General features: G+C 47.4%; 1 protein-coding gene across 2 annotated transcripts in view; it reads right to left on the minus strand.

The window, feature by feature from the left end:
• SCARA5 (scavenger receptor class A member 5) overlaps positions 1–24,970 on the minus strand; it is a 98,101-nt gene that overhangs the window by 39,479 nt on the left and 33,652 nt on the right. For both annotated transcript variants that reach the window (XM_028725275.2, XM_077925365.1), the window contains exon 4: positions 2,857–3,531. In XM_028725275.2, coding sequence (XP_028581108.2) covers positions 2,857–3,531 — 675 coding nt within the window. The remainder of the gene's footprint in view (positions 1–2,856; positions 3,532–24,970) is intronic.

Here is a 24,970-nt window from a genome sequence, read left to right on the forward strand (position 1 = left end):
CACCAGAAGGCCCTTGGAGCTAGACCTCAGTGTCTGGACAGAACAATGGGGGTGGAGACGCTCCTTCAGGGATACAGGGCCATTATACACCTTTGAACTATTGATAGTGCCCTTGTCATACGATCTCAGGGCGATTCACAGATGGCTGGATCCAGGATGTCCCAAGTGGAAATGGCTTCCCATTCATAGAACCACAAGCCATTCCCTCTGTGCACAAGCTTTTGGGTGATACTGGGTCCAATCCCCCCATCCCTCCCCACAACGAACCCTGAAAATGCAAGCGAGAGGCCTTCCCATTTAGTTCACTGACTCCATCTGCTAAAGTAAATCTCCGGCAACCCTTTGTGGTGAAGCCAATCCCGATATTAGAAATCCAGAGGGTTGGGAACAACATCCAAAGGAAAGCTCCTGGATTGACGGAGTTTCCACCAGATGGGAAAATTCAGCATCAATGGCTCCCACCCCACCCCACTTAGGCTGCCTGGGATGGCAGATTTTGTGGCTCGAGTTTATGGGACAGGTCCAAATACTGACAGTGAAAATCTCTACTAAGCCTTTGCCTGAAGTGACACCTCAGACCACCTCTCTTTCTCCCCGATTACTCGGAAATCATTTAAAGGTTTTCGGATGGTGCACAATGCATATTACCTATGAGGTCGCCTTATCCTCATATATAAAGGACGCGGGTGGTGCTGTGGTCTAAACCACAGAGCCTAGGACTTGCCGATCAGAAGGGCGGTGGTTCGAATCCCCGCAATGGGGCTCCCATTGCTCTGTCGCAGCTCCTGCCTACCTAGCAGTTCAAAAGCACACCAGTGCAAGTAGATAAATAGGTACCGCTGCGGCGGGAAGGTAAACGGTGTTTCCATGCACTCTGGTTTCCATCACGGTGTCCCGTTGCCCCAGAAGCGGTTTAGTTCTGCTGGCCAAATGACCCGGAAAACTGTCTGCGGACTAACGCCAGCTCCCTTGGCCTGAAAACGATATGAGCGCCGCAAACCCATACGGACGGGTTGCGGACGGGATCCATTCTCGAGCTCCGGTCGGATCCCAAGGTTTCTGCAACCAGAGGCGTCTGTTCTGGGAACACACGTGGCATGACAGAGCGTTACTGCGCATGTGCGTGCGGCAAAACACGGAAATATAATTCCGGGTTTGCCATGTGCGTATCCCCAAGGATACTTAACAAGAGGGGCATGTAAGTAGAGATACCACTGTAGTCACCTTTGACTGGATTTAACTGTACAGGGGACCTTTACCATTTACCTTTACCTACGGTGGTGCTGTGGTCTAAACCACTGAGCCTAGGGCTTGCAGATTGGAAGGTTGGCGGTTTGAATCCCCGCGACGGGGTGAGCTCCTGTTGCTCGGTCCCTGCTCCTGCCAACCTAGCAGTTCAAAAGCACGTCAAAGTGCAAGTAGATAAATAGGTACCACTCTGATGGGAAGGTAAACGGCATTTCCGTGCACTGCTCTGGTTCGCCAGAAGTGGCTTAGTCATGCTGGCCACATGAACCGGAAGCTGTACGCCGGCTCCTTCGGCCAATAAAGCGAGATGAGCGCCGCAACCCCAGAGTCGGTCACGACTGGACCTAATGGTCAGGGGTCCCTTTACCTTTACCTTTACTGGCAAGTCAGGTGTCCACCATCTTATACTTCTGCATCTGGTTCTTTCTGCTTATGGGTAGAAGCTGACATTTGCCGCAACTGAATTTCATTCTTTTAGTTTTGGCCTAATTCTGCAATCTGTTAATGTCATCTGGAATCCTGATTTTGGCTCCTGAGTTATTAGCTGCGCCTCCCAATCTATTACGAAACGAAATCCCAATGAAAGTAATTTCGTTGTCCCCGAGAGGGGGCAATGACAATAAAGATATTATTATTATTATCATCATCATTTACATATTATCATTATTTGTTAAATTTGTATAGCACCCTTCATCCATAGGGTGGTTTGCAGCATAAAAATACAAAATGAAAACATGACCTTTAAAGCACTAAATGGCCTCGGTCTCCACCCCCATCGTTCTGCCTGGACACTGAGGTCCAGTGCCGAGGGCCTTCTGGTGGTTCCCTCCCTGCGAGAAGCCAAGTTACAGGGAACCAGGCAGAGGGCTTTTTCGGTGCTGGCGCCCACCCTGTGGAACGCCCCCCCACCAGATGTCAAAGAGAACAACTACCAGACTTTTAGAAGACATCTGAAGGCAGCCCTGTTCAGGGAAGTTTTTAAGGTTTGATGTATTACGGTATTTTAATATTTTGTTGGAAGCCGCCCAGAGTGGCTGGGAAAGCTCAGCCAGATGGACGGGGCATAAATAAATTATTATTAGTATTAGTATTAGTATTAGTATTATTAAATGTTAATTTATATGGGGGTTTTATGCACGCAGAGGAAAGGGGACAAGAAAGGGCTGGTTTTGGTGTGCTGTTTAATTTGGCCGTGCCTCAGCCTGCACCTGCAGCTAGTTAAGCATGTGAGAACGAGTCAGCAAGCATGTGAGAATGACTCAGCACAATATACAGTATAAATGCTGATGTGGTTGAGGCAAGCTTCAGAGCATCGTCTACATGCTGCAAGGAGACTGCATCTACAGCTGTGTGAAACTGTATTATACTGTCAGTAAATCAACTGACTCTTCCTAGAACGGTTTGGTGTTGCTGTGTTCTTTTGCCACACTCTGCTGGCATTGCGATGGGCACTCTGCGCATGCCCCGCGGGGCATAGAACACATAATAGAAGCAAAACAAACCAATAACCTCCCCCACCCTCTATTTTGTCCCCTGCAAATTTGTTGAGCATCCCCCTGCCCGCTCATTCCCAGTGAGAACGGCTGGCCTTCCCCGCTCCACCCCTACCTCGTATGACCGAGATGTCCCTCAAGGCGATGGAGTGCTCCCAGTCCTTGAGCCGCAGGTCCTCGGTCACGTTGTTGAGGATGGCCAACTCGTGCTTGAGCTGCTGCTCCATGGCGATGTGGACGAGGCGCATCTGGCGGGCGTCCTCGCTGGCATTGCTGATCAGGACCTGCAGGTCCTGGATGCGGGTGTGGTGGATGCCCACGTCGTAGGACAGGGTCCGGTTCATGTTGCCCACCTCCCCGCCCACCACGGTCAGCTGGTCGCTCAAGCCCTCCACCCGGGACGCCAGCTGTGTCAGCAAGCCCTCATGGTGCTTCAGGAGGAGACGGCTGCTGTTCCCCTCCACGGAGATCTTGTAGATCTCCATCTGGGCCAAGTCGCTCTGCTGGTTCAAAGCCTCCCGTAGGCCGGAGACCGCCCGGTCCGTCTGATCCGCTTGGGACCGCAGGCTCCCCAGGGCCCCTTCCAGCTTCTGAAGGGAGCTGGTCATCAGCAGGAGAGAGTCGGAGTGGTTCTGGAGAAGGTCCTGCAGGCGCCAGATGTGGTCCAGGAAGTCCCCTTTGAATGGTTGCTGCAGAACCTTCAGCTGGAGGTCCCGGAAGCTTTCATTTAACCGGTTGACGTTCCCCGTTAGTGCCTTCAGGTCTTCTGGAGAACTCTGAGGCCTGGAAACTGGGGAGAGATGAAGAAGGCATCTCAAGGCACAGAGGAAACCATATATCCCTCAGTACATGTCTCCCTGTACATGGGGCAGTGGCTGAGGCTCCAAGACTTTGGCCACCTCACGGGAAGAGAAGACTCCCTGGAAAAGACCCTGATGTTGGGAAAGATGGTGGGCACAGGGAGAAGGGGACGATGGAGGATGAGATGGTTGGACAGTGTTCTCGAAGCTACAAGCATGAGTTTGACCAAACTGGGGGAGGCAGTGGAAGACAGGAGTGCCTGGCGTGCTCTGGTCCAGGGGGCCATGAAGAGTCGGACACCACTAAACAACAAGTTTTTAGAGGAGGAAAACATGAGCAAAAATATTCTGAATCAAATGTTGTACCAAACTATTTAAAGCAGCAAAGCAGGCAGCTCCTGTCCGCTTTGCTGCTTTAAAGTGAGCCACGGAGGAGGGGCGGATGGGAGCCGTGGTTCCCCTTCCTTCCCTCCTCCATGGCTCACTTTAAAGCAGCAAAGAGGACAGGAGCTGCTTACACGTCCCTCCTCCGAGCAGCATTCACTTCATAAGACGCACAGACATTTCCCCTTACTTTTTAGGAGGGGAAAAGTGCATCTTATGGAGCGAAAAATACGGTAAATGTTGGAACATTCAAGACTGATAAAAGAAAATCCTTCTTCCTGCAGCACGTAGGTAAACTGTGGAACTCCCTGCTACAGGAAGCAGTAATGAGCACCAACTTGGATGGATTTAAAAGAGGATGAGACAAATCCATGGAGGACAAGGCTATTCATGGCTATGAATGACACGAATTGCCAGTTATTTCATTTCATTTAGTGTCTGCTATTTATTTATGCAAAAATCCATATCCCGCCCCCCTGGTATCTCCATGCCAGTCGGGATGGCTAACCGCAATGAAAACCCACTATAAAATTGATTTTTTATGGCAGTGTTTCATTGTTTTCGCATTGCATTGTTGAGTACCTCTTGCAGAGTTCTAAATATTCATCGGTTTAGAAATGGTTTCAGCTAAAATAAAACGGTTTACGAGGCATGCATAGAGAAATTTGGAAAGCACGCCTATGAATTCATCTCAAGCCTAACTTCCTAGCAGAGTTTGGGGACGATCTCTTTCCTTCCCAAGTTATGACTCTCTGGGGGTGTGAAGTAAAGATCACAGAAGGCTGGAAGCTCCTTGGGGTTTTTGCTGCCCAGCTGTTTCAAAATGTCCAGATCCTTGAAGAAGACCAAAAGGACCAGGTTGCACTGTCTGTCCTGCCCGCCTCCTCCTTTTAATTGCTTAATAATCAGGTTTGCTTTCTGGATTGGCAATTTGGAGCCTGGACTGGACTCTCTGCACTGTAATTGACTCCAGCTGAGGTTTGTGGGCGTTCTGGAGTGGGAAGCTGGCAGGATCCCTGGAGCTGCCAATCATTGACCCTGGCAAATAAGTTGAGATTAAAGGGCAAGCGAATTTTAAGAGATGATCCCGAAGAGAGATATACTAGGCCCTTTTAAACCCAAAGTCTAGAGAAGGGGAAGGGATAAGATTCAGCCTTGAGAGGCAGACCTTCTTAATCAACACGTTTGAATGCAATGCAAGAAGCAGAGCACAGCTCTCCATTGAAATTTGCACTTCTCTGAATTTTGCAATGCAGTTCTTCTGAACTTTGCATCTTAGACAAAATTGCATATTGTTATGAATTTTTGGGAGGAGGAGGGGTTGAGTCTGGGTCCCTTCCAAACTTGCAATCTTGTTTCTCTGAGGGCAGAATGCATAAGCAGAAGCCTGCCAAATCAGTTCCTTTGTCGAGGTAATGGCTTTGGCTGGCTAGACAAGTACCATGAACATATCCAAAGAGGCCGCTCTGTTGCCATGGAAACAAAGGGGTGGGCCTTTTCCTACCTCAGCTGGCTGGAGGGGACAAGAAAAATGAGAACCTGGGGAAAACCAAAACAGATGGATCACCCATCCCTAATCAAAACATTCCACAAAAAAGTGTTAATTAGGAGAACATAAAAATGGATGCTTTTGAATTCTGGTGCTGAAGGAGACGCTTCAGAGTCCCATGGACTGCAAGAAGATCAAACCTCTCCATTCTGAAGGAAATCAGCCCTGAGTGCTCACTGGAAGGACAGATCCTGAAGCTGAGGCGCCAAGGCTTTGGCCACCTCATGAGAAGAGAAGACTCCCTGGAAAAGACCCTGATGTTGGGAAAGATGGAGGGCACAAGGAGAAGGGGACGGCAGAGGACAAGATGGGACAGTGTCCTCGAAGCATGAGTTTGACCAAACTGCAGGAGGCAGTGGAAGACAGGAGTGCCTGGCGTGCTCTGGTCCAGGGGATAACGAAGAGTCGGACACGACTAAGCAACTCAACAACAACAAATAAATGGACACACCGCAAAAATGTGTAGAAATGAATCGGGGGGAAATGAGACATGGGGAGAATTTTTGACAACTATCACATGTTCCTCCACTACAAACTTTTTCAGAGGCAGCCAGGGCCTACTAACCTCTTGACCCAGCTCAAAGACCGGCTCAAATCTGGGACTCCAAACATGGAAGGCTTCATCCTACAAGCAGTGAGTGCCAAACCAGAGACAAATATAAGCCAGGTGGCATCTCCTGGCCTTCAGAGAAGCCACAGAATCAACTCTTCATTCCAGAAGGATATTTTCAGAGAACTGAGCACAAATAGTATGAGGGCAGGCAGAAGGAACTGGGGATGTTTAGTCTAGGGAGGGAATGTATTGAGTATTTTAAATATTTAAAAGTATGTCGGGGGAAAGGGAGAACAGTTTAGTCAACCCATCAAAAGCAGGAGACGGAAAACACTTTTTTAAAGCGGAGAGAGGTGGAAACAGGGTTTTGCAAAGCATCCTAGGAGCTGCTTCGTAAGAATGGTAGAGTTGGGATCCTGGGGGTCATCTAGTCCAACCCCACTCCTTTCAACTGGTATTTTTTTTAAAAAGATATTTATTAGAATTTTACAAAAAGAAAAATACAAAATAAAAATAGTTTAAAAAAAAACAATTCCATCTTTCCATCACTTATCTTTCATTTGCTTGTTTCCCGGACCTCCTCACACCTCCCTTTTTGTATTCCCGTTCAATTTGTTAGTTCAGCAAATCCTTCCCCTCTTTGTTTATCCTTATCTTTAATCTTAAGATAATGTAACATTAAATTTTTGTCTGTTAATAGTCCATTTTTTCATACTCCTTATAGCGTTATAGCTAAAAACCACATAACTTTTCATCCGACATCATTCTAACATTCATTAATTTTACAATATTTCTGTAGATAGTCTTTAAATTTCTTCCAATCTTCTTCCACCGACTCTTCTCCCTGGTCTCGGATTCTGCCGGTCATTTCTGCCAGTTCAACTTTCAACTGGTATTTAGAGGAATACTGCTTCTGGCAGTGAAAGCAGGACATAGTCATCATGGCTAATAGCCACCGATTCTCCACTAATTTCCCATGGCTGTTAGTGGAAAGGAGGAAGCGATTTGGACTTTACTTATTTATTTCATACAATTTATGTAGCGCTTAAGGTCCACATAGTTAAAGCTCTGGTTTTCCCAGTAGTGATGTATGGAAGTGAGAGCTGGACCATAAAGAAGGCTGATCGCCGAAGAATGGATGCTTTTGAATTCTGGTGCTGGAGGAGACTCTTGAGAGTCCATTGGACTGCAAGAAGGTCAAACCTATCCATTCTGAAGGAAATCAGCCCTGAGTGCTCACTGGAAGGACAGATCGTGAAGCTGAGGCTCCAAGACTTTGGCCACCTCATGAGAAGAGAAGACTCCCTGGAAAAGACCCTGATGTTGGGAAAGATGGAGGGCACAAGGAGAAGGGGACGACAGAGGACGAGGTGGTTGCACAGTGTTCTCGAAGCTACCAGCATGAGTTTGACCAAACTGGGGGAGGCAGTGGAAGACACGAGTGCCTGGTGTGCTCTGGTCCAGGGGGTCACAAAGAGTCGGACACGACTAAACGACTAAACAACAACAACAATGTTGTGCTTGATTGCAGAAAAGAGGTTTCTGCCTCAGCCACTGAGATGTCTTGAGCTGCCCCACTAGACAAGACCACATCTATTTCTGGCGCCCAGTTTGAGAGGTCACACCCAGAGGCTATGAGCTCTTTCAGTTTACATATTTATACCTTGCTTCCTTCCCTCGCCCCACGCACAAACAATTTTTAGACTAAAGTGGCTTGCGAATGATAAATGTAACTGCAAGCACACAAGACGGGAGTGCAGAAATGAAAACAGGAAAGGAGAAATTGAACGGTTCACCGGACAAGCAAAAATTGGACATGCAAAAATAGGTAGCATAAAGCTGGACTGCGTGAGGGCCACCTTTCATGAAAAGAACTGCAGCTCAGGCTAAAATGCTTTCTGTTGTGGTCCCAAGAGCAAAGATTTTGCACAAGACTGTTTGTGTCTGCGAGGCTACATTATGAAAACACGCTCCCTTATTGGAAACAGGGGTGTTGGGACACAAAGATGGGAAAAGGAAGACAACAGCAATGGCTAAATTTACTGGAAAGCTCAGGAACTAAGAGGACAAGAACTTTAAAAAAAGAATGGGAACAATTTATAATGTACTCAGGAGACCATTGTAAGCAGATGAAAACATTAGCAGGATTTTAATTTCACTTGTAAGGTAGCAAAGGCTAAGGATAATTCAGATGGACCAAAATTTGGATAACAGATTAATATGCCGTTGTAAATGTTGTTGTTGTTTAGTCGTTTAGTAGTGTCCGCCTCTTCGTGACCCCATGGACCAGAGCACGCCAGGCACTCCTGTCTTCCACTGCCTCCCGCAGTTTGGTCAAACTCATGCTGGTAGCTTTGAGAACACTGTCCAACCATCTCGCCCTCTGTCGTCCCCTTCTCCTTGTAAATGTTGACATAGGTAAAAAAGGTAAAGGTAAAGGACCCCTGGATGGTAAAGTCCAGTCAAAGGCAACTATGGCGTTGCATCGCTCATCTCGCTTTTAGGCTGAGGTGGCCGGCGTTTGTCCACAGACAGTTTTCCGGGTTGTGTGGCCAGCATGGCTAAACCTCTTCTGGCACAACAGGACACCGTGACAGAAACCAGAGCGCACAGAAACACCGTTTACCTTCCAACCACAGCGGTACCTATTTATCTACTTGCACTTTGACGTGCTTTCGAACTGCTAGGTAGGCAGGAGCTGGGACAGAGCAACGGGAGCTCACCCCGTCACGGGGATTCGAACTGCCAACCTTCCGATTGGCAAGTCCAAAAGACTCAGTGGTTTAGACGACAGCGCCACCCACATCCCTATGTTGACATAAGAACCCATGGAGGGGATGGGGAGGAGCGGAAGTCTGGAGATTCAGAGAAATCTCTTTATAGTCATACCTTGTGTTGCGTTTGCTTCATGATACGTTTTTTCATGTTGCGTCCTGCGGCGACCCGGAAGTACCAGAAAGGGTTACTTCCGGGTTTCGCCGCTCGCGCATGCGCAGACGGTCAAAATGATGTCACGTGCATGCACAGATGCGGCGAATCGCGATCCTTGCAAGCACAGACACGGGTTGCATTCTGCTCATGTTGCGAACGGGACTCCGGAACGGATCCCGTTCACAACCAGAGGTACCACTGTATATAGTTTTGCAATTCTCTTTGTGATAAACTTGCAGTTGTAAAATCAAATAAAAATGATTTCAATTCATTTGATCCTATCTATCTACATCAGGCTATGCTCTATCTTTGTCACCAAACTCTGAGTATAAATTGCACACTGTATTAATTGATATTGTTTTTAATATTAGTGACCATGTGATGATTTTAGCTTATGAATTTTATTGTTTAATGTTTTTATTTGTACATTGGGGTACTTTTATAGCTCCGTTTAGAGTACGTAATGTTTTAATAATATAAATGTTTTAAGTCTTTTTTATCAATTCAGTATATATTTTTTTAATTGTCAAATAATTCTGTGTACATTGCGGCAGCCTTTGGTTATGTGCAATAAAACTGAATGAGACTGAGACTGATTTCAAAGAGGAAAAGGAAGACAGGCCATATTCAGCTGGGGGGCTCCTGAATGTCAAGGTTTCAAGGTTTCAACCTATGTGGTTGCTGCTTCTCTGTGGTCCCCCCCCAACTGGGAGGGACTGATGCGGTTGCTAGGCAACCCCTGTTGTGTGTTCCACAGCTGGCCAGGACCGGAGCAGCAACGTGGGAGGGAGGGAGGGAGGTTGAAAGGATACACACAGGCCAAAAACATGGGTGGAGCACCCTGTTCTTTGTGGGCTCCAGAACTGGCTGCAAGTTGAGACCTGCGGTGTAAACATGACTTTGGCCTTGCCGGTCCAACTAACACCCCTTCCAAAACAAAAAACAGAAAACCCTACCACTAAGCCATGCTCTCTACGCACAGCAAAGGAAAAGTCAAATGCAAAAGGAATGCAGCAATACAAGCCCGTTTTTCTTTTCACTTCTAGGGGGTTAAAAATGTTCTGCAAGGCTGGGGCAATGCGGGATGGGAGCCAGACCCAGGCAAATAATAATAAAATAGTCATTATTGGGGGGGGGGGTATTCCTCATATCCACCTGGCCCCAAGTCCCTGGTGATGCAACTGCTTGTTTATAGTGGGGAGAATAAGAGAGGATATTAATGGAGCACATTTGGTACAAATTAGAGCACAGAGCGCAGCCGGCAAGCCTTCAGGTTGCGCTAAGCAGGCTAGGCTGTGGGATTTGAAGAGGTGGTCGCTAATTGGAGGTGGAACCGCAGGGGGATTTTGGGGGAAAGAGGATTTGGAGACGGGATTACGTTCTCCGCGGAGCGAAAACAGCTCTGGCTCTTTAAACTGGCCCGGTTTTCTCATGGTGCTCTGGAGCTTGCTGCTGGGTGCGATTCTTCGGCAGGGAAAGGCAGTTGCCACAACCAGGAGGGTTATTTATTATTTGAAAATCCCGCTCCTGTGGGGACATTCTCCTGCCTAAGCTGCACTGAAAGAAGCAGGAGCTGACCTTCTCCGAACCACAATTCCCCGGGAAAAGGGGCCGGCTGTTAAAGCACTCTGAGGGAAATGGGGATCTCCTAGCTACCCTTAGAAAACTACAGTTCCCACGGTTTTTGAAGGAAGCCGTGGCGGTTTAAAGTGGTTTGATGCTGCTTTAAATGTATAGCACGGATGGGGGAGTCGAAAGTAAGATAAGAATGGCCTTACCCTGCATGCAATTTCCTGCATTGAAATTTAAATAATGTGCTTCTAAAAATCATAAGCATTGGCATTTTCATGGAGGGTAAGACTATCGGTGGCTAAACGTCAGGATGACGATGTTCTGCAGCCACTGCCAAAGGCAATGTGCTTCTGAAGACCAGTGTTGGTGCTGACCTTGAAAGCCCTAAACAGCCTCAGCCCAGTATACCTGAAGGAGCGTCTCCACCCCCATAATCCAGCCCGGAAGCTGAGGTCCAGCACCGAGGGCCTTCTGGCAGTTCCCTCACTGCGAGAAGTGAGGTTACAGGGGACTAGGCAGAGGGCCTTCTCAGTGGTGGTGCCCACCCTGTGGAACGTCCTCCCATCAGATGTCAAGGAAATAAACAACTATCTGACTTTTAGAAGACATCTGAAGGCAGCCCTGTTATGGAAGCTTTTAATGTTTGATGTTTTATTCTGTTTTTAATCTGTTGTGAGCCACCCAGAGTGGCTGGGGAAACTCAGCCAGATGGGTGGGGTATGTATGTATGTATGTATGTATGTATGTATGTATGGACTGCAAGAAGATCAAACCGATCCATTCTTAAGGAAATCAGCCCTGAGTGCTCACTGGAAGGACAGATCCTGAAGCCACCTCATGAGAAGAGAAGACTCCCTGGAAAAGACCCTGATGTTGGGAAAGATGGAGGGCACAAGCAGAAGGGGACGACAGAGGACGAGATGGTGGGACAGTGTTCTCGAAGCATGAGTTTGACCAAACTGCGGGAGGCAGTGGAAGACAGGAGTGCCTGGCGTGCTCTGGTCCAGGGGGTCACGAAGAGTCGGACACGACTAAACAACAAAACATGTATGTATGTATGTATGCATGTATGTATAAACAACAATATTATTATTATTATGGTATTATTATTATTATTATGGTTTTCCCAGTAGTGATGTAAGGAAGTGAGAGCTGGACCATAAAGAAGGCTGATCGCCGAAGAATTGATGCTTTTGAATTCTGGTGCTGGAGAAGACCCTTGAGAGTCCCATGGACTGCAAGAAGATCAAATGCATCCATTCTTAAGGAAATCAGCCCTGAGTGCTCACTGGAAGGACAGATCGTGAAGCTGAGGCTCCAGTACTTTGGCCACCTCATGAGAAGAGAAGACTCCCTGGAGAAGACACTGATGCTGGGAAAGATGGAGGGCACAAGGAGAAGGGGGCGACAGAGGACGAGATGGTTGGATAGTGTTTTCGAGGTTACCAGCATGAGGTTGACCAAACTGCAGGAGGCAGTGGAAGACAGGAGGGCCTGGCGTGCTCTGGTCCAGGGGGTCATGAAAAGTCGGACACGACTAAACGACTAAACAACAACAATTATTATTATTATTATTACACTGGGAACTGCAGGAGGCGAGATGTGTTCTTGTGCTTGGATTCTACTTGTGGGTTTCTCACAAGCGTCTTGTCAGCCACTGGGAGGGTAGGACGCTGGTCTAGATGGGCCATGGGCCTGATCCACCAGACTCTTCTTCTGCTCTTGTTAGAGGGCTGCAGTTGTGCTCAGGTCCTTGTGAGCTTCCCCTGAGGGCATCTGGCTGGGCCATGCTGCCTTGGCCCAGCTGCAGGACTCTTCCTTCATTCCCCCATCCTTATCCCGCTCAACATTTGACTAAAAACATGAGATCGCCTTCTAGTTCCACGCAGTGTTTCTTCCTCAGCTCTTCCAGGGCAAGGAGCCCCAGCTTTGCAAGAAAGGGAGGGGAAGGGGGAAAGTGTTGCACGCTCTGCAAGATCTCCACGTGGCTGGTCCTTGCACAAACACCAGTCACATCTCATCTCTTTGTGCTGCCATCGCATCTGCAGGAGGCCAAAGCAAGGATGCGTTTCTCTGAGGTTTCTCCGGGTCTCGAGGCAGGGCACAGGCAACGAGACGGAGCTTTTGAAGAAACAAAAACATCTCTCCAATTGCATTTAATAAAAATAAAAAATGAAGAAGTTCTCTCTTTGAGCTTGCAAACACAGCATGTCAATTGTCTCACAATTTCCACACTTCCTGGCGCAGAGCTAAAGGGCTGGAAGAATTTTGGGTGGTTTAGCTGACAGAGTGTTTGCTGGGACAGGACCAGAAAGGAGACAAGCATAAAAAAAAAAAGGAATAAAGTTTATTTGTAGAGGCACATAAAGTAGATTTCTGGCTCCAGACAAATTAGTGGAACCTGTTTGATAATGGGACCCCCCACTGGCAGTAAGAGGGCTGGTTCATTTCCTGGTTCAGACACGCGGCAATCATTGCACCTCTGGGATCTGGGTTCGGGATAAAAAGACAGGGGGGGGGGAGTTTCTCTGCAGCAGCTTGGAGTTGCTTTCCTTTGATCAGAGGGATTCTGCTTAAGGAGGGAGAGCATGTGCAGAGTTATTCTCACCAGCAAGAAAGGCTGAAGCATTTGGGACCTCGCTGTGGGTTAAACCACAGAGCCTAGGACTTGGCGATCAGAAGGTCAGCGGTTCGAATCCCTGCAATGACGGGGTGAGCTCCCGTCGCTCGGTCCCTGCTCCTGCCAACCTAGCAGTTCGAAAGCACCTCAAAGTGCAAGTAGATAAATAGGTACCGCTCTGGCGGGAAGGTAAACGGCGTTTCCGTGCGCTGCTCTGGTTCGCCAGAAGCGGCTTAGTCATGCTGGCCATGTGACCCGGAAGCTGAACGCCGGCTCCCTCGGCCAATAAAGCGAGATGAGCGCCACAACCACAGAGTCAGCCGTGACTGGACCTGATGGTCAGGGGTCCCTTTACCTTTACTATGTGGCAGAATCATGGAATGTCTTTAATATTATGCAGGGCAAGGAGAAAGGGGAGAAAAGAAAGATTTTTTTCTCCCTCTCTCCTCACATTAGAACTTGTGGACATTCAACGCAGCTGGGTGAAATGAGGTTTGATTTTATCCCTCTATCAGCAAGTCAACTTGAGGAGAAAACAAGATGGGTCAGGGAACAGGAAAACAAATCACACCCACTCAGTTTGCTCTGTTGCTCTCTAATAAAATCCACGGTCCGGTTCAATTGCTTCCACACGACTACAATTAGATTTGGCAGGGACGAAATGGAGCAGAACATTCCCCCAGCCCTTCGCCTCCAAGCCATGATAGTGAGAGCTGGCTGTGATGTTGCTGTGATGGAAAGCAGCCCTGGGTGGCTGTCAAGCCCAGAGGAAAGAGGGTCGGGCGAGGCTGGCCCGAGACAGGAGCCAGATCAGAACCAGGTGGGATCCATTCTGCTGGTCCGTTGGGTCAAACCGATCCCAGATGGTGCTAAAGCGGTTGACTTATCGATCGGCCGAAGTTGCAGGTGTCACATAACACCTGTTCCGCATTTGCAAGAACTCAATATCCTACCCTTTGGAACTACCTGCCTCTTGATGCCATCCCTGTACTCTTTTCAGAGCCTGATAAAAACATTCTTGTTTGAACAAAAAAAATTCCTTCCAGTAGCACCTTAAAGACCAACTAAGTTAGTTCTTGGTATGAGCTTTCGTGTGCATGCACACTTCTTCAGATACACTGATATTCTTGTTTGAATAAGCCTACCCAGATGTTCAGAAAGTCTATGCAAGTTTTCATCTGTTTTCGGTCTGTTGTTATTTTAACTTTCTGGAAGTTATAAATTATTGTTAGTTTTTATTATGGATAATTTCATTGTTTTATCTCTTTTTTTTGTAAACCACCTTGAGGTTTGTTTGTTTGTTTTACAATCAAGCGATATATAAATTTTATAAAATACAGTGGTACCTTGGTTCTCAAATGCCTTGGTACTCAAACAACTTGGAACCCAAACACTGCAAACCCGGAAGTAAGTGTTCCAGTTTCTGAACATTTTTTCAGAAGCCAGACATGCTCTGTTTTGAGTGTTATGCTTCCGATCTGAGTGCCACACTTCCATTTTGAGTGTAACGCTGAGGTCTGTTTTTACTATTTATTTTGAATTTTTGTTTTTGAGGCTTTTTCGTTTTGTTTTTGTGACTGTGTGGAACCCAGTTCAACTACTGATTGATTGTGTGACTGCAGTACATTGTTTATTGCTTTAATTTTATGGATCAATAGTCTCTTTAGATAGTAAAATTCATGTCTTATTGCTGAAACAGGGTTGCTTTTAAAAGTCTGGAACGGATTAATCCATTTTGCATTAGTTTCTATGGGAAAGCGCACCTTGGTTTTGGAATGCTTTGGTTTTGGAACGGACTTCCGGAATGGATTAAGTTTGAGAACCAAGGTACCACTGTAAATAAATAATAGTATTACTTCTTAGATTTATATAACAACCTTCATTGAGATATCGCGGGACGGTTTACATGCCTGTCACTTAATCCTAGCTGCCTGCTTTTTCTGACTGAGCCAATGGGAATACAATGTGTGCACCTGTAGGTGTTTTTTTTAAATTGTTGTTATTAAAGATTTAATGCAGGAAAATGAGTAACTCAGCTTCCAGGTAACAAAAACACACAGTTGACCAGCACTGCCTTGACTGCTTGCAGATGTCCATTACAGGCTGCAGGTTGTGATATTTCAGCTTGCACAAACACATACCATGCTGAATGGGTCATTTGCAAATGGGCTTGCAAGCTGACTAGCCCAGCAAAGAGGCTGATGTTCTGGGAGGTTTCAGGGGGAGGGAATCGCCTTGCAAGTTTCGCGGTTTTGGACATACTGTTCTACCAGTCTGTTTATTTTTTAAAACCTCTCCTGGTCCCTTCTTACCAAGTCTGCTGGAGGAATCACTGCTGCCCTTGGTCTGTGCTGTTTTCCCACTTGGACCTCACACCTGGCAACGGGGTTATTCTGAAAAGATTCAGAACAGGCTGGATTCGCAAATCCCGTTGCCTACGCTCCATGGCTGAAGCCTAAGGATCGCAAACGAGCCTGCACTAGAGCTCTGAAGGTTTCCTGCCGAATTTCCAAGCACAATTCAAAGTGTTGGTGCTGACCTTGAAAGCCCTAAATGGCCTCGGCCCAGTATACCTGAAGGAGCATCTCCACCCCCATCGTTCTGCCCGGACACTGAGGTCCAGTGCCGAGGGCCTTCTGGCGGTTCCCTCCCTGCGAGAAGGTTGCAGGGAACCAGGCCTTCTTGGTGGTGGCGCCCGCCCTGTGGAACACCCTCCCATCAAGGAAATAAGGAGATAAACAACTATCTGACTTTTAGAAGACATCTGAAGGCAGCCCTGTTTAGGGAAGTTTTTAATGTCTGATGTTTTATCGTGTTTTTAATATTCTGTTGGGATTCACCCAGAGTGGCAGGGGGAACCCAGCCAGATGGGTGTGGTATAAATTTACTATTATTACAGTCATACCTCGGGTTACAGACACTTCAGGTTACGCGTTTTCAGGTTATGGACGTGCCAAAACCCAGAAGTACTGGAACGGGTTACTTCTGGGTTTTCGCGCTCGCACATGTGCAGAAGCACTAAATCACGCTTTGTGCATGCACAGAAGTGCCAAATCGCGGCATGTGCGTGTGCAAACACGGTGCTGCGGGTTGCGAACGTGGCTCCTGCACGTGGAACGCCCTCCTATCAGTTGTCAAAGAGATAAACAGCTACATGACATTTAGAAGACATCTGAAGGCAGCCCTGTTCAGGGAAGCTTTTAATGTGTGACATTTTAATGTATTTTTAATCTTTGTTGGAAGCCGCTCAGAGTGGCTGGGGAAACAAATAAATTATTATTATTATTATTATTATTATTATTATTATTATTATTATTATTATTATTATTGGCTCTGCTTCCTTGGATGCCTTTAAGCAGAGATTGGATGGCCATCTGTCAGGGATGCTTTAGCTGAGATTCCTGCGAAGCAGCGGGCTGGATTGGATGACCTTTGGGATCCCTTCCAACTCTCCAGTTCTAGGATTCTATGACTTTCTTATGTTCTTCCTGCTCTTGCCTCAGCTTGTGGTCAAACACCTTTGCTCTCACATTTTCCTCCCTGGCAAAAACAGATGAGCTCACTCAGGCTGGCAGCCTCGCTTTTGGCTGTTTACTAGGGCCGCACGATTCACAGGCCAACCTGGGCCTCCCTTTCCAAGAACGGGCGTTTTGTTTTGTTTCTTATCCATCGAAGCGTGTGTTGGATCTGCCTGGCTCAGTTACTCGCTGGAGATGCAGCCAGGAATTCTTCAGAGCAGGACTTGGCTCAGCACAGAAGCATGACTGCGCTTGCTTTGTGCACCACCAAAACAGTGCCTCGATTTGTCAACTTCCCGGTGGAATAGTGACACTGTAGGGCTGAATCTTGGTAGACTTTCTAGCTTCATCTTGACTTCTGATATCACTGAGAAGAAACTCTGCTTTTTTGAACCCTCAGCATGTAATCTCTTGCACATCTGAGTCCTGGGTGTGAATTCCAACCCCAGAGGGTGATTTTTCATTGTAATTGATTTTAAAAATGAAGCCTCCATGGTAATTGTAGGCTCTGAACTTTATGGTCTTGCTGGGAGAGTCGGGTCTTTAGACAGCAATGTATTGTTGTGGGTTTGGAGAGGGTCAGCCTGGATGATGCCCAGAGTTCCCTTCTGATTCTCAAGGTCCTGTGCCCAGTGAGAGTTAGAATCAAATTTTTGTTGTTTAGTCGCTTAGTCGTGTCCGACTATTCGTGACGCCCTGGACCAGAGCACACCAGGCACTCCTGTCTTCCACTGCCTCCCGCAGTTTGGTCAGACTCATGCTGGTAGCTTCAAGAACACTGTCCCACCATCTCGTCCTCTGTCGTCCCCTTCTCCTTGTGCCCTCCATCTTTCCCAACATCAGGGTCTTTTCCAGGGAGTCTTCTCTTCTCATGAGGTGGCCAAAGTCTTGGAGCCTCAGCTTCAGGATCTGTCCTCCCAGGGAGCACTCAGGGCTGATTTCCTTCAGAATGGAGAGGTTTGACCTTCTTGCAGTCCATGGGACTCTCAAGGGTCTCCTCCAGCACCAGAATTCAAAAGCATCAATTCTTTATTGTCCAGTTCTCACTTCCATACATCACTACTGGGAAAACCATAGCTTTAACTATATGGAGCTTTGCGTGTCAAAACCCCTCCCCCCAGAAAGAAAGACACAGGACACAGCGTTTAAGATTTAATTGGGCTTGAAATGGCCACAACTTTATTGATTAAAGAATTGAAGGTATTGGCCTTAGGCATTGGCTCCTATCTGCTACCCGGCATGTAGTCCGGGAAGGGTTAACACAAAACCGTGGGGAAGCCCCTGCTGGAGTACGCCAACTAGGGCCCCCGCGGGTGTCACCGCTTGGGGCATGCCGGGGGCCCTTACCTAGACAGGTTTCGGACAAGACAACGCCCCTCGGAGTCCTGTACCGGACTACCCCATTACCTGGGGAAGGTGATGGCGTTCCTTCCCCCCCAACCATTCGACTAACCATAGAACCCCAGCCAATGCCTAACCGCCAATACAAGGAAAGTTGTGACGTTTGCTATGAGGTAGGCGAAAAAACCAACTGGCCGAAGATTGCCAACTTGGAAAAATTCCTACCAGGCCCCTTGCGGCGACCAACCGGAGTCCATAGCAAGGTCATGCCTACCTACGACTGCCTACGCCTCAAAGGGTGGGCGGGATGGGAAAACCTCTCGGCTGCTCAGGGGAGAAGAGGGTGGACCCTGGGCGTGCCCGGCTTAAATTAGCTTAAGCCCCGCCTCCCCCCGGCCCTCCGATAGGAGGCCAGGGTCGCGAGCACGCCCAGGGATTCCCTCACCTCTCGCGGGGGCTACGACAGCCCCCGCGCAGAGGGGGGGGAGGGGCTAGACCGCAACCCCCTCTCCTGCCCCAGAGGCAGAAAGGGCTTTGTTTGCAAGGTGATGTCTCTATAGAAGGTTCTATTGCTGAAGTGGTCAGACAAGTTTCTTTGTGAGACAATGACCTCAGCTGGCTACTTAAAGGTCCTTATCAGCATCCCAAAAGAATGGCAAAGGTTGTAAGATCTACCACGAAGTGATGGGGCTCTCCAAACTAATGAGTGGGCCATTCCTCTAACCCTCCTCCTGCCAGATAGGAGAACAAGTTTTAGGTTTTAGCAGAGCTGGAAGCAGGCTGGATGCTGGATACACAGAGACCTGCTTGCTTTGTTCTGAAGCCAAAACTGTGACTAACGCAGAAGCCAGATCTGTTGGGATGATAACCTTCCGAGCCTTATGCTCAGCTTGTAAATAAAACCATATATCCTAAAGACACCTCAGTCTCCACTGACCCTCATTCCAAGGAAACTGAACCCTAGGTAAACGTCTGGAACCCCTGGAGTCTCCCACTGCTTAGAGACTGGGGTGGTGTGTAACGGGATATTACTTCAGCTGTGAGTTGCACAATTAACCTTTCTTTTCTCCTGGCAGTAAGCTGGCATTCCATGCTTTAAACTCCTTCAACATTCCTGGCATGTTAAAGCAAAGATAAGTTTGCCAACCTTGATTTGGAAAAAGAAAGAAAGAAAAGGAAATCTATACGTGTGCAGTTTTGCATTTTAAGCCCATGTAAATCATAGCACCGCCATGACTGCGGGGATATAACAGAGCCTGCTTCTGAAGTCCAGATGCTGAACACATTTCTGCCAAAATGGTCAAAGGCCTGGAAACGATGCCTTGTGAGGATGGAATGGAATGGAATGAATGGAAGTTGAAGATCATGGAGGAGAACACTATCAATGTTCAGACAGCAGTCACGAAATTAAAAGACGCCTGCTTCTTGGAAGAAAAGCAATGACAAACCTAGACAGCATCTCAAATAGCAGAGACATCACCTTGCCAACCAAGGCCTATATAGTTAAAGCTTTGGTTTTCCCAGTAGTGATGTATGGAAGTGAGAGCTGGACCATCAAGAAGGCTGATCGCCGAAGAATGGATGCTTTTGAATTCTGGTGCTGGAGGAGACTCTTGAGAGTCCCATGGACTGCAAGAAGACCAAACCTCTCCATTCTGAAGGAAATCAGCCTTGAGTGCTCACTGGAAGGACAGATCCTGAAGCTGAGGCTCCAATACCTTGGCCACCTCATGAGAAGAGAAGACTCCCTGGAAAAGACCCTGATGTTGGGAAAGATGGAGGGCAGAAGGAGAGGGGGACGACGGACGACGAGATGGTGGGACAGTGTTCTCGAAGCTACTAGCATGAGTTTGACCAAACTGGGGGAGGCAGTGGAAGACAGGAGGGCCTGGCGTGCTCTGGTCCAGGGGGTCACGAAGAGTCGGACACGACTAAACGACTAAACAACAACAACAACAAAGACAGGTTGGATCTGCCAGAGACTGTTTTGCGGTGATTTCTGCATTGCAGGGCTTTCTGCATTGCACTAGATAACCCTTGGAGCTCTACCATTCTGATTTCATGATCCCAAATTGAGAAAAGCATCCCAATGAATCAAGCGATGAAAAGGCTGGAGACAGACTGCACGATGGAGGCAGGAGACAACAGAGAAACCCCATGCCTCCAGCTTCATCAGAGCCAAGAGGATGGCATGGAAGTTGCTCCTTCTTAACATTCATAAACATTCTGCTATGCAGAAAACCATTTATAAAGTGGTACACTGCGTTTTCAAAGAGGTGGGAGAGACTTCTTTGAGAAAGCATTCTTTGGGGTAGTTTGATCCACTGTTGGGACTCAGTTAGGCTTAAAAATTAATCAAACCCTGTTCAGCTTAATTGAGTTTTGGGAAGCCAAGCCCATTGCTCAACCAGTTCTTCCCCGATGTAGGAGATGGGATGTAGGAATCTATGTAACAGCCGATAAAATGCCATGCACCTAAACTAAATATTTTTGTTGTGTCCAAACAATGGGCTGCAATAAGGAGGCTGGACAATGCAAACCATCTCTTGAAGCTGTTTATGAAAAGCTTTATTGGGATCATTGTGATATCTGGCCGGCTTCTTAGACTCCCATTGTACTCATAATATCAACTTTCTTTCTTTCTTTCCAAAATTTGCATTTTGGTGCCTCTTTTTGAGCAGAGAGCTGCATTGCAATGTGTGAAATCCGAAACAGAATTGTACTCTGACCTGTGCATTAACCCGGGAGGTACAAATTGGGACAGTTTGCTTTGCAATGAGGAGCAAATGAACTTTTCTTCCTGTTTCAGACTGGATCTGGGGAGTTGTGCACACAGAGATGTGCTTTGCCACTGAACTATGGACCTTTCTCCAAACCCCCAGGCCTGTGTTGGATTCAGTTTTGAAAGAATTGTGCACCAAGATTTGTGTTCTAATCCTCTCAAAATGTTTTCAGTCTCCCAGATGTAGAAAAACAACAACCCAGGCTGACAAGACATGTGTTTGCCCCCAAATTCTGTTGATGCGTGGCTCTTCCCCCCTCCCCCAGAGGGGGCCCTAGAACATCCGCTGTATTGCTGTTAGTAAGGAGACAGTCCCGCAGATTTTTCTCTGTGTACGGTTTCACTTTGCATTTAATTTCATGAGATCTTTTAAAGGCCTCTCAGCAGAGGAGGAAATGGAACTGTATCCCGTGTTTTTGTGGACAGTCCAAAGTATATCGAGGAGTTCCAATGGAAACAAACATGAAAGGCGCAGGAACGTAACAGAGGGTTTGGGCTTTATCGTTCCAAACTCCAGGAAAATGGCAAGAATTATCTGTTACTATCTTCCATAGGGCAGTTCCTGGGCCATGAGGGTTGCATCTGGTCTGTATGCAAAAAAGGTTTACTGGGTTTGGGAGCAGAGGGAATGCATCTTAGCAAACTCACTGGAGTTTTTTAAACTGAGATTCCATCATCATCATCATCATCTGAATTTGCATACCACTCTTCATCCAAAGATCTTAGGGTGGTAAAGGTAAAGGGACCCCTGCCCATTAGGTCCAGTTGTGGCCGACTCTGGGGTTGCGGCACTCATCTCGCTTTACTGGCCGAGGGAGCCAGCGTACAGCTTCCGGGTCATGTGGCCAGCATGACTAAGCCGCTTCTGGTGAACCAGAGCAGCGCACGGAAACACCATTTACCTTCCTGCCTGAGCGGTACCTATTGATCTACTTGCACTTTGACGTGCTTTCAAACTGCTAGGTTGGCAGGAGCAGGGACTGAGCAATGGGAGCTCACCCCGTTGCAGGGATTTGAACCGCCGACCTTCTGATCGGCAAGCCCTAGGCTCTGTGGTTTAGACCACAGTGCCACAGTCTAAAAATACAAAATGAACATTGCAAGGGGGGTGGATTGGATGACCTTTGGGTACCTTCCAACTCTACCATTCTATGATTCTATTTAGACACTGTGGGGAAAGTGGCAACTTCTTTTCTGCTCTCTCTCTCTCTCTTTCCCTGTGTGAGATCATTCCAGGAAGGGGGATCAAAGTGACTGGAGCGATTGATCCAAATGTGACAATGAACCAGTAAAGGTTCTGAGTACCCCAGTTTAAAAGGATGTGGACAAGCTGGAAAGTGTGTGGAGGTGGGCAAACAAGAGGATCAAGGGTCTGGATACTAAGCCTTATGAGGAACGGTTGAAGGAGTTGGTTATGTTTAGCCTGGAAAAGAGGAGACTGAGAGCAGATAGGAGAGCCGTATTGAAATACCTCAAGGGCTGTCACCTGGAAGCCGCCCAACAATCAGTCGCCGGATTTACGTATAAGCTAAACAAGATATAGCTTAGGGCCCCACTCTCTTGGGGGCTCCCCAAAAAATTAAAGGAAAAGAAAACCTGGATGTACATTTCCAAAATATAAGATAAAAAAACAAATAAAATGGCTTTAGATACCTATTAGGTCCATCAATTACCATATAGCATGTATTCTGCTCTGGTCAGACCTCACCTGGAGTACTGTGTCCAGTTCTGGGCACCACAGTTCAAGAAGGACACTGACAAACTGGAACGTGTCCAGAGGAGGGCAACCAAAATGGTCAAAGGCCTGGAAACGATGCCTTATGAGGAACGGCTAAGGGAGCTGGGCATGTTTAGCCTGGAGAAGAGGAGGTTAAGGGGTGATAGGATAGCCATGTTCAAATATATAAAAGGATGTCACATAGAGGAGGGAGAAAGGTTGTTTTCTGCTGCTCCAGAGAAGCGGACACGGAGCAATGGATCCAAACTACAAGAAAGAAGATTCCACCTAAACATTAGGAAGAACTTCCTGACAGTAAGAGCTGTTCGACAGTGGAATTGGCTGCCAAGGAGTGTGGTGGAGTCTCCTTCTTTGGAGGTCTTTAAGCAGAGGCTTGACAACCATATGTCAGGAGTGCTCTGATGGTGTTTCCTGCTTGGCAGGGGGTTGGACTCCATGGCCCTTGTGGTCTATTCCAACTCTATGATTCTATGATTCTATTCAACACACAAAAAACAGTGGCAATTTGTTGTTGGCAAAGAACAGCTGAACATATAAAGGGACCCATTACCTTCAGGAGCTGAGGGCCTCATCAAACTTAAATCTGGCCCCAGGCAAAATACAAGGCAGGGCAGGGAAGTTGGGGGGTGATTTTTTTTATATCTGTTGCTTAAGTGACTTCAAAGCAATCCATTACAATCTATTGTAGGCTAAGAAGATACACACACATGAATTTGTGAGTCTGTCTGTGCTTGGCTACCCAGAGTATGAATACATGACCTTTCACCTGAGTGGTACATCAGGTTAAGAACAGTTTCAGGTTAAGAACGGACCTCCAGAACGAATGAAGTTCTTAACCCGAGATACCACTATACAGGACAAAACTGTATCAGTACAGGACATAGCATTTTACATTGAAATTTGGGACAATCCCACGAAGAACTCACGGAGTGTACATCTCTTTGTGGCTATCTGCCTGCAATCCAAATGCATCCACGTTTCAACTGATTAAACTTGCATATTTCAGATTTCTAGCAGAGTTTTGTTTTCCTTCGGCAGAGAAAACCAGCAGCCCTGCTCAATATTTTCTCATGGTTCTGGGTCACATATGTAAGCTCCTCGGGGCAGGTGGCTCGTTCTTCTTCAGTCAACGGCCTGTTGCAACTCTCTCCTGGCTGCCTGTCAAGAGTGGTTTTGAGTCCAGCCGGCCTAAGCTGTGCAGCCTGTGTTATCTTCGGAGGGTCAAACCACACGGTCCCAATAAATCGGTCTCTGAATCACTATGGGAGACATTTCATGTTTCTTGGGCTTTCGCCAGCTGCCCTTTCCTCCCCAGCCGGAGGGTTTTTTTAGCCTGGAGTGTCGTTGGATTAGGCAAGAGCTGTTAAATGTGCTCCATCGCCACAGCTGAGAGCCGCTCTCAAGCCCCTTGCAGGCAGAGGATATTAAAAAATTGCCTGGTTCCAAGCAGCATAAATCACCGATCTTCAGCTTCCTGTTTTGCAAGGCTATGGGTGAATCATGGGAATTTTGGCACAGAATCTGCCTTGGTGGCCCCGTACGCTGACCTCTGTAGGGAGAGAGACAGGGGTATTCTGTGTTTGTTCATTCGCCTTGACCTCTCAGCCACTTTCGATACCATTGATCGTCACATCCATCTGGAGCGACTGTCCAACTTGGGGGTGGGCGGTGCTGATTTGTGGTGGTCCTGGTCCTACTTGGATGGTCGTTTCCAGAGGGTGATGCTTGGGGAGTGCTCTTTGGCATGATGGAGCCTTCAATGTGGGGTTCCTCAGGGCTCAGTCTCATCCCCTACGTTGTTTAGAGTGCAACTTTCTCCCGACTGAAGTGCAGAGTGTTTGAGGACGGGGACATTCACAGGGAAACCAAAATGCTTGTTTAAAAAGCTATTGCACTTCCAACAGTACCGTATGCTTGTGAAACATGGACCACTTATAAACGCCATCTACAACTCCTTGAAAGGTTCCATCAATGGTGTCTACGAAAAATTTTACACATCACTTGGGAGGACAGGCAAACTAATGCCAGTGTACTGGAAGAAGCAAAGATCACCAGTGTCGATGCAATGATTCTTCAACATCAACTTCGTTGGACTGGTCATGTTGTTTGGATGCCTGATGATCGTCTTCCAAAGCAACTACTGTATTCCGAACTTAAAAATGGAAAGTGTATTGCTGGTGGTCAACAAAAGAGGTTTAAAGACTGTCTCAAGGAAAATCTTTAAAAATGTAGTAAAAAAAATTGGGAAACACTTGCCTGCAAGTGCCCCAGTTGGAGAACAGCCTTTACCAAAGGTGTCCTGGGCTTTGAAGACACTAGAACTCAGGATGCAAGGGAGAAATGTGCTAAGAGGGAGGCACGCTTGGCAAATCCAAATTGTGATCAACTCCCACCAGGAAACCTATGTCCCCACTGTGGAAAGACGTGTGGATCCAGAACTG

Source organism: Podarcis muralis, chromosome 3 (assembly GCF_964188315.1).
Source record: "Podarcis muralis chromosome 3, rPodMur119.hap1.1, whole genome shotgun sequence".
NCBI lineage: Eukaryota > Metazoa > Chordata > Lepidosauria > Squamata > Lacertidae > Podarcis > Podarcis muralis.